We start from the raw sequence: 16480 nt of genomic DNA on the forward strand, positions 1-16480 counted from the left end.
ACAAGCTAATTGATTCAGAAGTTCTAAAATAGATTCCAATGGTATCTTTTATATGCAAATGTTTACCTTACACTCTTGTGATATTTGTAGATGAACTCTAAAAATGTATTAAAATTGTAATATTCCAGTTTTGTAGCTGAGGAGAGAGATTTCAAGTTAAGTAAACCTTTCTTAAACTCAGAATCTAGTAAAAGCAATTGATGGTACACATTCAGAAAATGTTATGGCTGTTCTCGTCTTAACCAAAACTTTTAGGTTAGGCATTCAGGGAAATGTTTGTAATTTCGCTGTGTAGTGATCTGAGGTAGAAGGATCATGAATTCAAGGTCAATGTGATATCCAAAGCACGTTCCAAATAGATAGTTTTGTGGTATGACACTATCTAAAGGAGCAATGAAACAAAAGAAAAGAAACATAACAGAAAGCATCTTCAGTGTTCTCATCTGCAGTGCCCATGCTTAGCTTCCATGAAATCCTGTTCTTCTAGAATCTTTCCTCATGTCCAGCTGCTTGGTGGATCTCCAGGGTATCTTACAAACTGTACATTCTGTGAGTCCATTGGAAGAATGACTGAGATAAGGTGTGACCAACAGTGCAGGCTGTCTTTCAAGCACTACTAAATATTCTACAGGCCTAGCAATGTTTGTATTTATATCACTATCACAGTACACAGATAGGATTTCTACTTGTACAATCTCATTAGACACCTGTGCCAGGAAATAGGAGAAAAGGACAAACGAGCAGAAAGTTAAATTCTATTTATTTGCCTTTTTCACTTAGATGACACAAGAACTGACCCTTGTTTGATTAACCATGTGGCTTTTGAACAAAATATCCTCAAAGTGTTCAGAAGAATTCACCCCCTTAGAAGTTAGTGCAGGGGAGAAACCGATTCAGTCCCTGGAAAAAAGATAAGAGTAGAGGGTGCCTTCTTAGTACATTAATTTCTTCAGTTTTGATGGCTTTCTTTAAAAGCCGTGACTATGCATATCAATATATTTTGGATTTCCCTACTTTCCTCTTTGCCCTTATTGTACCCTTTTTATTGGTTTCTGATTTATTAATTTGATTGAAATTTACCAGATGCCTGTATGTGAAGGCAGGATACTTGTCACTAGGTTCAGAGTGCTGAAAATATTAAGCACTTGCCTCCTGCAGTTTAGACTACAGTGAGGAAGGCAATAAAAATGCTAAAATAATTGAAATTTCAAATAGTAATCTCCAATTTCTTTCATGTGAATGTGTTATTTGGAGAAAGAGTAACTGTGGTGGGGAGCAGCGTGTGTGTGTGTGTGTGTGTGTCCCTTCCTTCCAAACTGAGCAATGCATAGGAGCATACATGGGTAGCAAAGAGGTGGCATGTCGTAAGCACAGTGAACACTTACTTAAAAGCAGAACTGCCATGATATATACCTAAAGGGATTCTTCAAACCTAGCAAACTCCACAACTGACTCTGAGACCCTTCTCTTGATACAAGCATATTTGACCCAGGGCAGTAGAGTAAGCAAGGTCTCTAATTGACTATAAGTGAATGTTTTGTTTTTAGGCTTTAAGAGATTATGGGATCGTGTTGCTTCTCAACCCTGGAGAACATATAACATTAAGTACCTTTGTTAACCGCGGACTCATCTACAATGAACTAAAGCAGTATGGCTTTGCAATAGAGGTGAGCCTTCCTGTGAATGTGGGTAAATGAATTATTTGATCTTACACAATCTTAAAAAAACTAGTGTTTATTGATCCAGAATGGCAGTATTAAATGAGTTACAGTGTTAACAAGAATTGTATTGAAATACCTAGGATAGATAATAAGATTTTTATTAAACCTAAGTACTTTACACTTTATTTTGATTGCAACTGAATGGTTAATGTGTTATCCTTTTTTTAAACTAAGGCTATCATCTTCCAAAGGAAGCACAAAAATTCAACTGTTTAACAAAATTATTTGTACATAATTTACTCTGCTCTGTAATGTTCTTTCTCACTCACAGTTTTCCTTCTGCTGTTGAAATTTGTCAAAATATATCTGTTTCAAATAGGACAGGACATAGATATATGAATGAGCTACTGAAAATTTTTAAGTCTTTAAGAATAGGCTATCAGAACTGGAATTTATGGAAGTATATTGGAAAGAAACAAGCAGTTTTCAAGTTATTGTTTTATAGAATAAACATGGTTCATAATCCTCATTATAACCTTTATTAAAACTTGATAGTAGTTTTTTAGAATTAAAATTTAGAAACAAGACAAAGGTGGAATATTCATTTGCAGTTAAGTGATGACCTTTTATGTATTTGTTTCATCCAGACAACTTTTTATACTACCTGTCAGCTTTGACAGTGGTACAAAATTTATAATTTTAACTTAGAGATAAGGAAATGAATATTCAAAAGAGGTTTAATAAGATCTTTGAAGCAGTAAATACTGATGCAAGATGTAAACTTGGGTCCCACTACATTATAAATGCCATGTTCTTTCAGACAAGGCTGAAGCACCAAAGACAGTTTTCATGCTTGGGGAGTCAAGAGAGAATCACTCTTGGACTCTTCTCTTTCTTTAACATACACTTAACCCATTAATAAGTCTAGTTATCTGTCACTGAAACAAAATTTGAACTAAATCAGTTCTCGCAATTGTTCTCTCTTGAAATCAGATCTCAGAATAGAAATTTCCATCTCCCAGTTTACTGAAGTTGCTTACACGTGGCCATTCTCTTTAACACTTAGCCTTGTACATGCATTCTCCACATGGTGGCCAAAGAGACCACTTTAAGAAATAAAACGGATGAAGTTAGTCCACTGCTCCAAACCTGCAGTGACCCATCCCACCCAATAAAACCTGAATTTCTGACCACTAAACCCAAGGTCTGCCTTGATGTGACTGATGCTCACTGCAGACTTTATTCTCAGTCTTCCTTGCTACCCTGGAGCCTTTCCTTGTTGGCCTTTTGCTATTCTCTGGTAATGCCCAGCTCCCTTCTTGCCCAGGGCCAATACACGAGCTGTCCCTACATAGCTATAGCTCTAAGCCCTTCTTTAATCCAATATGGTCTTTCAGTCAGAAGTAAACTGAATAATTAAAATGGGATATTAAAAATATTAAAGGACCTCAAAGTATGTTTGGATGTGGGATAGGGAAACATACACTGAAGAGACCAGCAAAAACACAAGAAATAAGGTATTAGACCCAAATCCAATGATGTTAATAGTTATTTTAAATAAAATGGTCAAAAGGCACCAAATAAAAGAATAGGCCATCAGTTAGGAATTTTGAAAAATATCTAGTATATTCTGAGTACAAGAAACACTTCAAATATTGATGGAAAAGACATACAAAATAAAAATGGTGACCTTTGCTTTGTGTAAAGGAAATAAGTGGCTAAAAATAAAAACATTTAAATGATTCACCCAGAGAAAGAAACAATAAAGGTTAGAATAGTGAGTAATAAGGGAAGAACCAAGACACTGTCATGAACCTACCCATGGGAAAAAAAGACTCGTTGAAGGATCGATTGAAGGAAAGCTAAAGTGTCGGGAGAACTGAAGCACACCAGATATTGGGCAGCTGTCTGACCTTGCTAGGAACAGCTTGATCAGGAAGCATTTAGGCTGGAATGCTTGAGAAGCTGATGGTATGTTATGTTGCTTTGAGAGCATTTACTTATACATTTTCCCTATTGCAAATCTTCCAGGTGAGACAATGAAATTAAAAACAGATTCAAGAAAAGGTTAAAGTCAGTATAGACATGACTTTAGGTACACGCAGGATCCAAGGGTTTGTGCATTGAATTTAAATGTGTATGTCCAGCCATAGATCAGATATCAGACATTTAAGGGATGTAAAATTGGTTCCCCCAAAACATGTTGTCATAGGTGCTTAAGTTTGCTGGGAAGAGGGGAGTGTGTGGAGTGATGGCATCTGGGAGCTAAGCTCATCTGTGTAAGGAGTGAATAGCTGTAAATATGATGTTTCTCAGGTCATGTAGGAATTTGCAGGAAAACACCAGAGTAAGGGATAAAGTTAATTGCCCCTTAGGGGTGGGACTAGGAGAATGGAGAAGTGGAACAGAAGATCACTGCTTAGCATTGTTAGTTTCATAGTTCACAAGATACCGCCTACCATGTAAGAGCAGAAAATCCATTCCACCCCTTAAGACAAGCAGGCTTCCCCCTTAATAACGAGCAGGGAAAGTTTGTGAGAGGAGGAGGTCGAGGGAAATGATTGGTTAAGGCAGTGCCTCTCTATTTCTCCCAAATGATGGAATTAAAGAAGTGCACTACCACCCAACTGCCTGGCTATGGTCACCTTTAAGAAGAAAGTTTAAAGGATTTTCTTTTGCTGTCCAGGAGAAGGTACCATATTTCCATGGTTCATTTTAGCTCAGTGAAGTAACCGCAACAAATGCCTGTGGAGTTTCCTGTTGATGGTGTTCTCTTGGGAAGAACATTTTTATTTCCTGTACAGGTTCTGGAGGCTTCCTTTAGAAGACTCTTCCCCTCCTCGTAGCCATCAGTGAAATCAATCATATACAGTCCATCAGTATGAACATGACATTTGGCTCATAAATGTTTATTTAACTGCTAATTCAGTTTTTGTACTGTACTTATTTTCATTCATGCTGAAAGTATTTCTGTAATACTTTGAGGTGATTGCAAGCTTCAGACAATATTTTTAGGGCCTGGTAGAGGAGAGTGTTCTGGTCTTTTTTGTCAGGGTTTCTTGAAGACTTAGCACATTTTAATTCTTTGAAACAGCCTGTTCCCCATGGCCATTCAAGTCCATTCCCGAGTCCTTTCCAGGTTTCACAGCCTAAGGTTAGAGTTTCCATTTTTTTCACTTCAGGGGGGCTTCTGGATCCTTGGACAGAATCATACAGCTCCTTCCAGAAATGTGGGTTCCAAAGGTAGGTTCAGACCTGACTAATAAGTGTAAAGTGCTTTGTCATCATCACTTACAGGCCTGGTACCTTGTTTTCTAACTGCCATGTAATCCCAAGGGTTCTTTCCAGGGCAATTTCCTCTTCTCTCTGAGAAGGAGAGTTTCTGGTGGTATAAACAATAGAGGGAAGTAAATGAGATACTTTACTCCTTGCCACAAGGCAGCACTGCAGGAAAAGTCCCCGTTCTTAGGGTGGACTCACAGACACGGAGTGTGAATAATGACTGGGATGCCTTGCTTCATCCGCTCTCGTTACATGTGATTAAAAAAAATGAAGCTTTAGGCAGATGTCTATTTTAAGGTTTATGTGATATATACTTATGTGGAATCAGAGTCAGAAGGATGTTTTAAGGAAACATAAATTAACAATATCTTATTCAATTGTTTCAGGATTTTAAACAAGCTGTAATGATAAGCCAGAATAATGTGAATCTTTGTCAAGCTACTGCCATGTGTCATCACAGGTATGGAGTGTCGTTATTGTCAGAGGGGAAGGAGGAAGAATCAGCAACCACGTACAGAAGACAGAAGGGAATGGGAAGGGGGGTGGAAGATGTGCCTGTGATAGATTTTTAGAAAATTGGGGTAGTCATATAATGGATTTCTTCCATTCTGACTTGAGGACCATATATATCTGCAGCACCCTTGTGTCTGTACTAAATCAGCAATTAAATATTTATATCATGGCATTGAAGATGTACATTTAAATGTATACACAAAATGTCAACTAAATGTATGTATAGCTTGAAGTATCTAGGTCTGAAATAATTTGTTCAGAAAAGCTCACTTCCTGGAAAAGAGGATAATTTACTAATATTTTCAAGAAAATTTTGCACCAAAAGACACATTTCTATATTCTAAAAATACTAAAAACAATCTAAGAAAATGTGTACAAAATATATTTAAGTCTACAAAAATACAATACTTAAGAGTGACCTCTTCCTGAGATTTCTATACAAGCATATTAGAAACAAGGACAGCTGAAAATAACAACAATAACCCATGGCTTTAGCAACAACTACACAGACTTTAATATGATTACAATGTCACTGTTTAATAATAGTTTATAACATTACTTTTTTTCCAAATTATTATTTTTATTATAATACAATCCATTTAGAATTACAGTATATTGGGTTCTATTCTATTTTTATAACACTGTCAGCATATTAATAATTATTACATGATATAAGATCATGATATAGTTATAGCAAGAATTTGTTGGAAAACATAGTTGCAATATTTGTATTATTTTTTGATTAAATTTTATTTTTTATATTAATTACAGTTTATTCACTTTGTATCCCAGCTATAGCCCCCTCCCTCATTTCCTCCCACTCACACCCTTCCTCCCTCATCTCCTCCCATTCCCCTCTCCAAGTCCACTAATAGGAGAGGGCCTCCTCCCCTTCCATCTGACAATAGCCTATCAGGCCTCATCAAGACTGGCTGCAATGTCCTCCTCTGTGGCCTAGCAAGGCTGTTCCTCCCTTGGGATGGGGGAGGGGTGGCAAAGGTCAAAGAGGCTGCCACTGAGTTCATGTCAGAGATAGTCTCTGTTCCCTGTACTAGGGAAAATCACTTGGATGTTGAGCTGCCATGGGCTATATCCGAGTAGGGGTTCTAGGTTATATCCATACATGGCCCTTGGTGAAGTGTCAGTCTCAGAAAAGACCCTGTGCCAGATATATTTGGTCCTTGTGGAGCTTCTATCCTTTCCATGTCATACTAACTCCCCTTCTTTCAAATGATTCCCTGCACTCTGCCGAAGGTTTGCTTATGAGTCTTAGTATCTGCTTTGATACACTGCTGGGTAGAGTCTAGGAGGAATGGATACAGAAATTGTGGTATTTTTACACAATGGAATACTACTCTGCAATCAAAACTGAGGAAATCATGAAATTTGCAGGCAAATGGTGGGATCTAGAAAAGATCATTCTGAGTGAGATATCCCAGAAGGAGAAAGACACGCAAGGTATATATTCACTCATATAGTCCTATAACATATGATAAACACAATGAAATCTGTACACCTAAAGAAGATAAACAAGAAAGAGGACCTGGGATAAGATGATCAATCCTCACTTAGAAAGACAAATGGGATGTGCATTGGACTTAGGAGAAAACAAGTAACAGGACAGGAGCCTACTGCAGAGAGCCCCTGAAAGACTCTACATAACATTACTTTTGATAAGGGAAAGAATGCCAGTTTCTTTGGAGGATTAAAGTGGGATGATTTATTAATGATTGATGTGACTCTGCAAATACAGTTTAAAAGACTAGAATAGAGTTTAACGTTGGGAAACTGACATTCTTATTCTCCTCTTTAGGATGTAGATGTATAACTATATCTCTCCATGAGAAGTAAAGTTCTTATTGTAGAAAAAAAAGTATTAATAGTAGTTGTAAATTCTGCAGATGCCTTAGGGTTAAAAACCTGGTCTCAGGCCTTTCATTATACATGGTCACACCTTTGTCTATTTTATTGCATCGATCTTTGTGCAATCCATCTCTTTAAGCACTTGTCATTCTTAAGAAGAAATGGAATGGCAGCTGATGTGTTTGCTTTGGTGTACGTGTGCAGGCCAAACTGTCTGAGATCATTGCATTCCATCAACATCTGAAACATCCTACAACATCTCTCAACCTTGTTTCTCCCTAACAGCTATTAGAAGCAGGCAGGGCCTCCCTCCCGTGTTGGGCTCACGTCTTTATGAGGTGTGATCTTGGGGTAGAACAAAGCCCCCCTAAAGCGGATACTGCTTTGCTGTTCCAAATAACCAACTTGCAGCAGGTCTCTAGGGTCTCCATTTTTCTCTCATAAAAACGGAATTCAAATCAACAATAGTTCCCCAGAGTTCAGAGTTTTAGTTCCCCATGTATTGAGTTTTCACAGTTTTACTGAGCTTTAACAAGCAACATTTAGAGACTATATAAAAAACATTTTGGTAACATACCCTATGGAAGTGTGGCTTGTAACTATGGAACTTGTTTTTTTGACATTTTTTGGTAGAAAAAAAGTTTTTTTTTTTTTTTTAATTTGGAAAACTTCATAAAAGTAAAAAAAAAAAAAAAAAAAAAAAAACTTTAAACATTAGTGCTCAGATATTTGAACTCCTAGAGTTGAAGCTGTTTGAAGTATTCGTTGTGTATTTCTATCTCCCACTCTCGTGGTTGCCAGGGCATGGCCTTCCTTAGGCTGAATACCTTACTTATTGCCCAATTTAATCAGCAAGAGTGCTGTGCCAATGTGAACTTGCAGATCTCAACAAGAAAGCCACCTTTGTATTTTATACCTATTGCTTGGTTGTTTGTCACATGCGTTGCTACAACACATTTATTATACTATTTTGATATTTGCATAAGCTGTTTCTAAGCCTTTAACTCTGCAAGCCACATTCTTCTGTGTTTGAAGGTCTTAGTGATTTGTTTGTAGAAACCAGAAAGGCATATCTGGCCACATCTGTGATTACTGTAAATGCAGTGGGCCTCTGTGTCTGTGACTCAGCAGACACTGTAAACTTGAACACCTTCTGAGAGTGATCACATGACTTTAGATGCATATAAAAACATTTATTTCAGGAAAACTCTTAATGTGCTTTACATATGTTAGAGATGATACTTAATGATTTATAGACCAATGAAAACATACTCAGAAGCAATGTAGATCTTCTACCAAATCTTCCCACTGGGTAAGTGCCCTGTTTGGGCTTAGCAAGAGCTCCACATTATAGGATGGTGTGGCAGACTGATCTCCGGGAAAATGAAAGTGCTCTCCCTACAGGACACCTGGTTCATTTTCCCCTTGTCTATGGTACAAGAAGCAGGAAGAGACATTGTCTTCAGTTCTGCCACTTGGTCTGGTTGTGACTGTCAGTCAAGGATAATCTTCAGGTGCCTGTCAGGTGGCTTTCTATATCCATTTCTAGCTTTTAGGTTGTTTACTCAGCTGAATGGACTAAGTGCACATCAGTTAGCATTGATTGCTAGCTATATCTAACCGCCCTTCATAATATACAGCTTGCATTACAGAGCAATAAGCTTTGGTTCACTGTCTGATCTGCAGTTGTATGCTTTTGTAATTGGTCAGGCCACACAGGAGGAAAGCTTATATTTTATAAGCCCTGTAGCAGATTACACACCCACGAAGGTTTTTGAATCTCTTGATGGGTGAGAAGAGCACTGGACGTGATACACACCAAATGCTAATAAAATAGGAATGCCTCAGTAATTTATAGTGCATATATGATGATGGCCCTGAAAACCCAGAACACAAGGGCCCTATAAGTATATACTGTAAGCAAATACTTCTCTATTCATTGGTGGAAATACTGAGTATAAGAAAGCCTATCAACAAATGCATTGTACATAGAATGCCATCTTTATTCTTGGTAAATAGAGCTAGTTCCTGTGTAAAATTGCTGATGTAATCTGCCAAGAAGGTGCCTGGAGAGGCACTGAGACCCCGATTCAAATGAACAGGCACATCTTAACACAGCCGTTAATAAGAGTGAAATTTCACTGAAAACTATCAGAGAGATGATCCTGTGATTTCTGAGCAACCACCCCCAGAATGAACTCAAGTTACCAAATAGCTCAGGAAGGCCATTATTGACCCTTTCCTGTCATTGGAAGACAAGTGTCCCTACTACTTCAGTGTTGATCCTTATGTTGTGATCTTCTAGATGACACACAGTGCTTGCCTTTGGGTGGTATTTGACAAAACAACAATAGCAACAACAAAACATGGAGACAGAATCAGAAAGGCTTTTTTTTCCTAAGATTTTTATTTTTTATTGTTTTCTATTTCTATTTTATTTTTATTTATTTTTATAAATAAAAATAAAATAGAATGCATGTATGTGTTGAATGCACAGAAGCATCTCTCTAGACCTGAATTATTGTTCCTGTTATGGACGAACATTAAAAAAGTAGTTGTTAAACAATATGAGGCCATTGTCTTCATTGATGCCCTCAGTGAAATGGGATGCCCCTTAGCAAAAAGAAATACTAAGCATCTATAAATTTATTTTTAAGGTATGCCATGAGTCAGTTGATAATGAGATAATTTCTCTATAAGGCATTATTTTAGATAACTTTGTTTTATGTAAAAATCATTAAGTTTTTTCCTTTTAAAAATTATTATTATTTATTACAATTTATTCAATTTTTATCCTGTACAATTCATTCAATATATAATTTATTCAGTTTGGCCCCCTCTCTTGTCTCCTCCTACTCCCACCCTCCCTCCCTCTTCTCCTCCTACATCCCTCCCTTAGTCCACTGATAGGGGGGTCCTCCTTCCCTTCTATTAGCCTATCAGGTCTCATCAGGACTGGTTGCATTGTCTTCCTCTGTGTTTTTAATGTAAACTAATATAGTAATACTATCTCTAGATGATATAAGATTATAGGATTATCATTTTATGTTTGGTCCCTGTAAACTGAAGCATTATTAGTTGGATTGAGATTGCAATTTAAATAATAGCATATGTTGTCACTATCAATGCATATTTTTTTTATGTTGGTAGCATATCACTATTGAAACAAAGTTTAGGATTGCTGTTTAGACTTCTATTTTTGGGAAACAGAATTACAGAATAACATTCACATAATGCTGTAAAACTAGTTTCAATTTTTTATATTTATTTATTTATTAGTTTAGTATGTGTGTGAGAGAGAATACACACATGTGGATGTGAGATGGCTATTTCCTTCTACCGTGTGGGTTACTGGTGGAAAGTGCTTTTACCCTTGAGCCATCCTGCAGCCCTTGAAAATGTTTTTACATCTGAGCAAGGGGGGTCTCGGTCCTCTCCCTGCATGGTCCTTGGTTGGCGCATCAGTCTCTGCAGATCTCCTTGGGCCCAGATTTGTTGACTTTGTTAGTCTCCTTGTGGAGATCCTGTCTCCTCTGGGTCTTTCTATTCTCCCACTCTTCCATAAGACTCCCTGCATTTTGCCCAAAGTTTGGCTGAGTTTCAGCATCTGTTTTGATTCCCTGCTGGGTGGAGTTTTTTGGGTAGGAGAGGAGGGCTTCCTCTTTCTGTGGTGTAGAGGAGGCACGTGGGGGAAGAAGGAGGGACGATGGGACAGGGAGGAGATGAGGGAAGGGGCTGCAATTGAGATATAAAGTGAATAGATTATAAAAATAAAAATAAGTAAATACAAACAAACAACAAAAAGAAAATGGTTTTTACTTCCCTTCTTCTCACCAAAATCTTCAAAGATTCTTCTAGACTTTCTTAGATCATATAGACTTATATACTTCTTATGAAATGTAATAAAAATAAAAGATTTTCTATAATGGTTAATACAAATCTTTTTGGGGAAATCATATACTGAAAACATTGAATAGACTTTTAGCAAATATCAACTCATCAGAAAGAATTACATTTCTTTCTCTTTTTTTTTTTCAGAATTAAAGAGTTTGAAGATGCAGTTAATTTCTTTACCAGGGCCATTAAAATTAACCCACTTTTCCTGGATGCTTATGTTGGACGGGGGAATTCTTACATGGAGTATGAAAAGCATGAAGCCATGAAACGAGCACAGAAGGACTTTCTGAGAGCACTGCGTTTTGACCCGTCTTCTTCAAAAGCCAGAATTAGTTTGGGCTACAATTTGCAGGTAAATATAGCATCACTTTTAGCACTGAGAGCATTGTTTGGAGAGGAGAAAAGAGATTTTTACCAGTAATGTGGTCAAATGTTATTCCTCAGGCTATGAACATTTAGTTTTCTTTTACTGTGGTTATGGAAGGTAAAAGTAGGGAGCAAGGCCTCAATTCAGTACAGAGAACTTGTGTAGATGGGCCTGAGATCAGCTAAGACTGATATAATAATGCTGGAAGGGATAGGATTGGTTTTTATCATGATGAAGGCGAAGGCCAAGAATATGTCAGTAAGAGAAAAAAGGTTGCCTTGCTAGAATCAAACAGAAAATTACCATTATAATCACAATATGAACAGTGTGAGGTCCACCTGAAGAATGGATTGGATCACTTTAGAGGAGCTAGAGGTGACTGGCAGCCAACACAATGTACTCATACCATTTACAGGCTGAGCACCTAACATGGATGAAGAGTTGCTCCCAGCTCCTAGAGACCGCAGTCTAGAAGAAACACAGCTCCTTTCAGCTAGTCAAACTCCTAGTTTGGAAAGAGAGGCACAGTTACATGCATAAAGAATTTTGGTTGTAATTATGATAAATAAGGTAAAACAAAACAAAACAATCCTCAAAGAGTTTTTAGTGCAAAGAGGTCTAACCGAGGGGTAAGAGAACTGCCAAATTAACATTTATGTTGAGGGGAGAAAAACTAGTAGTTAGGTGGAGGAAGGAACTGGGGCTAAGATTTAGTCAAACAACCTTTTAGGAAACATAGGAAGAGACAGAGGGTCCATATGAGTCGAATGAGGTGGAGAGAGAGTGGTTTGTGATGAGATTAGAGAATTAAACAAAATCTTCATAGTCTATATTAAAATAGGAATAACGCTAACAGGAAAAGTGACATCAAATTTTGTTTTGTGAAAAATTGCACTGGGTATATAACCAGGTAAGAACATTGAAAAACACATCAGTATGTAGGAGCATATCAGGAAAGGGAAGGGGCAATAAAGGAGAGTTAGGGCTGTCCAAGGAGAAGAGTGACAGTTTGTTCTACAGATACATACAGATTCTTTACTGCTGAGGACTGGAGTTGCCACAGTAAGCACAGCAGATGTTGTCAAGAGCAACTGGTAAATTAAATCCTATCATGAAGGGGTTTGCAGTCTAATATTTTGATAGTGCCACCTCTCTGTTTATCAAATGAACTTGTGACAGCCCTGCAGATTTCCTGTTTACTTAGAGAGTTTGCTGGTTAGAAATCAGGACCTAGATCCCTCAGCAGTTGCGTTTCTTTATAGCTTTACGTGAGAGTCAGCAGGCTCAAGTTGGTTAGAATGTGCCAGCCTCTACGATCTGGACAGGTTGAGTTTTTGGACCCATGAGAGAAAGAACAGAAGCTGGGCCATCATGAATTAATTAACTCTCGCTTTCCTGTGGGGAGTGTTTAGTTGCCAGCTGGTCTGATCTGGGAAATACTCTGACATCCTTCTATTAATGGTGCCTGTCTCCTGACCTTTTTTTCTGTTTTTTTTTTTTTTTTTTTCAGTTGGCACTGAGATTGTTATAAACAGATGCTTGGTGGATTTACATGCATCTTCTGTGGAGTATATATACAGTGTTCCTAAAATTCCAGATGCTAGAACAATTCATTTGCACTGCTACCCCATTTATTTATGTAGCACAGACTAATTTTTCTTTGTGTGTTATGCAGATATTGCAGATATCTGGTGTCTTAGGATTTCTGTTGCTGTGAACAGATACCATGACCAAGGCAACACTTATAAAGAAAAACATTTAATTGGGGCTGTCTTACAGTTTCAGAGTTTAGTTACAGTTTAGTCCATTATCATCATGGTAGCTGGCAGCAAGTAGGCAGATATGGTGCTGGAGACAGAGCTAAGAGTTCTACATCTTTTTCTGGCTTTCTTTTTTTTCTTTATTAATTACTCTTTATTCTCTTTGTATCCCCCCTGTGGTTCCCTCCCTCCTCCCGTCCCAATCCCTCCCTTCCTCCACCCTCTGCATTCATGCCCCTCCCCAAGTCCACTGATAGGGGAGGTCTTCTTCTCCTTCTGATCCTAGTCTATCAGGTCTCATCAGGAGTGGCTGCATTGTCTTCTTCTGTGGCCTGGTAAGGCTGCTTCCCCCTCAGGGGGAGGTGATCAAAGAGCAGGCCAATTAGTTCATGTCAGAGACAGTCCCTGTTCCTATTACAATGGAACCCACTTGGATACTGAACTGCCATGGGCTACATCTGTGCAGGGTTCTTAGGTTATCTCCATGCATAGTCCTTGATTGGAGTATGAGTCTGAGGAAAGACCCCTGTGCTCAGATTTTTTGGTTCTGTTGCTCTCCTTGTGGAGTTTTCTGTCCTCTCCAGATCTTACTGTTTCCTACTTCTTTCATAAGATTCCCTGCACTTTGCCCAAAGGTTGCCTGAGTTCTACATCTTGATCAGCAGGCAGCAGGGAAAGACTGTGAACCACACTGGAAGTAGCTTGAGCAAAGGAGACCTCAAAGTCAGCCCCACAGTGACACACTTCCTCCAACAAGGCCAACCTCTTAACAGTGCCCCTCCCTATGGGCCAATCATTCAGATGATCTATGGGTGCAATTCCTATTCATACCACCACGTTTAGATATTATCTGTCTATCATCTGTCTGTCTATCTCTCTTTTTTCTTTCTGTGCTTTCTTTCTTTCTACACACACACACACAAACACACACAGACACACACACAGACACACACACACACACACACACACACACACACACATCTTACTTGAGACAAGGTCTCACTATGTCCACCAGGTTGACCTCAAACCCTCAGAGTTCTGCTTACCTCTGCCTCCTAAGAACTGGGTTCAAAGGTGTATGCCTTTGTGGATTTCAATGTAAGTGTTTGGTAGTTAACAGAAGTATAGTTGTCATATAGTAGCTAAGACTTTAAGTTGTCTAAGATTGGTATAAAAGTTGACCTTTCTATTTATTTGAACATAATTTAATCATAAATACTTAGAGGTAATTAGTCAATTGAAGATGCTCTTAATATAGCCTGATTTTTTATTTAAAATACCTTAGTTTTAATATCATATAAATATAAACTTCACCAAAGATTTTAATAAATGAAAATCAGGAAAATTTGTCACATTAAAGACTGGGTTTTTTTGTTGTTTGTTTGTTTTTTGTTTTTGTTGCTTTTTTTTTCTTCATTAAATTGAATAACTATTTTAGGCCCAAGGAAAATTCCAGAAAGCCTGGAATCACTTCACTATTGCCTTAGAAGCTGATCCAAAGAGCTACCTAGCCTATGAAGGACGAGCTGTGGTTTGTCTTCAAATGAGAAATAATTTTGCAGCAATGCAGGATATTAACGCTGCCATAAAGGTAAATGTAATCTATGTTGATGATACTATTATTAGCATATATTCACACCATCAATGAGTAAGTCTAAGTAAAGTTGTTCTCTGTTAAGCCGATATGTAGAGAAATAAGGTTTTGTTTCCCCAGTGTTACACCTAAGATAAAGAGTTATTATGGTTTGATTATTTTGTTATCTAAATGCATTTAATATTTAAAGCAAAATTCTAGATAAGCACTGATTCCTCTTAGCAAATACAGCTTATATTTTTCATGGGTCCTTAATAGTATTTTGTTATACAAAATGATTTCAAATCCTAACAGTGATGTCCTAAGCGTGAAGCAATTAGAGAACAACCTAGATGTTTGGCTGCTCCCTGTGGTGAAGGAACAGCCTTCCCGTGCTTTGAATTCTCTTCTAGATTGAGTTTTGATTTTATAATTTTAAGATACTATGGGGTAGTATAAGCGGTTTAATAAAGGAAAAGAATTAAAGTAATTTTTCTACACAGGACAGTGAAGCATACTATCTCTTCAATTTAGTGTCTTCTCTCATTTACCCAATAAACACTTAAATGTTCCCCATGCCTGTTCCTTGGAAAGGACCTGTGAAAAGCTCTGAACATATTTGTTTTGTGGCAGCTACTCAATAAAACGTTGACAAGAAACCAATTTCATATCGAGCCCTTTCTGAAAGTATTTGCTCTAATTGGGTTTTACCTTCACTGGAAAAGTACTTGTTTGCACGAGTGGATTTCATAACATTCATTCCACAGACACGAAATAGGTTAATATTATTTCCAGATGCCGAATCCTCCTATGATTATGTTGCAGATCAATACTACAGCAGAATTCTTAACAAATCGTGGTGTGATTCATGAGTTTATGGGTCATCGACACAATGCAATGGAAGACTATCAGGCAGCAATTTCTCTGGACCCCACGTACTCGCTGGCTTACTTCAATGCCGGGAATATCTACTTTCACCACCGGCAGTTTTCTCAGGCAAAGTGCATTTTCCTTAAACATGTTGTCTTTGCATTAAATACTTCTTTGTTATATATAGTTTTGAAGTGCAGCCTTTATACCTCAGGTTAATAAACAATCTTCAGGTGTCTATACTGTTTTCCCTTCTGAATAAGAACTAAGCACCTACCCCAGGGTCCTCTTTATTGTTTAGCTTCTTTAAGTCTCTAGATTTTAGTATGTTTATCTTACACTATGTGGCTAATATCTACTTATAAGTGAGTATATACCATGCTTGTCTCTCTGCTTCTGATAATTTCTAGTTCCATCCATTTGCCTGCAAATTTCATGATTTTCTTGTTTTTAGTAGCTCAGTAGTATTTCATTATGTAAATGTACCACAATTTCTGTATCCATTCCTAGGTTGAGGGACATCTAGGTTGTTTCCAGATTCTGGCTATTATGAATAAAGTAGCTACGAACATAGTTGAGCAAATGCCCTTGTTGTATGGCTGAGCATCTTTTGGCTATATGCCCAGGAATGGTATAGCTGGGTCATGAGGAAGTGGTAGAAAAGAGAGAACAGGATGGGAGCCTACCACAGATC

The 16480-nt window shown here is 37.8% G+C and overlaps 1 protein-coding gene across 1 annotated transcript in view; it reads left to right on the plus strand.

Moving 5' to 3' along the window:
• Nucleotides 1–16480, plus strand: part of Ttc6 (tetratricopeptide repeat domain 6) — a 203548-nt gene that overhangs the window by 181560 nt on the left and 5508 nt on the right. Inside the window, exons 20-24 of the mRNA XM_055608708.1 lie at nucleotides 1548–1667; nucleotides 5330–5403; nucleotides 11358–11568; nucleotides 14782–14934; nucleotides 15742–15917. Coding sequence (XP_055464683.1) covers nucleotides 1548–1667; nucleotides 5330–5403; nucleotides 11358–11568; nucleotides 14782–14934; nucleotides 15742–15917 — 734 coding nt within the window. The remainder of the gene's footprint in view (nucleotides 1–1547; nucleotides 1668–5329; nucleotides 5404–11357; nucleotides 11569–14781; nucleotides 14935–15741; nucleotides 15918–16480) is intronic.

This window comes from Psammomys obesus, unplaced genomic scaffold (genome assembly GCF_907164565.1).
Source record: "Psammomys obesus unplaced genomic scaffold, mPsaObe1.curated_primary_1811, whole genome shotgun sequence".
NCBI classification, from domain to species: Eukaryota; Metazoa; Chordata; class Mammalia; order Rodentia; family Muridae; genus Psammomys; species Psammomys obesus.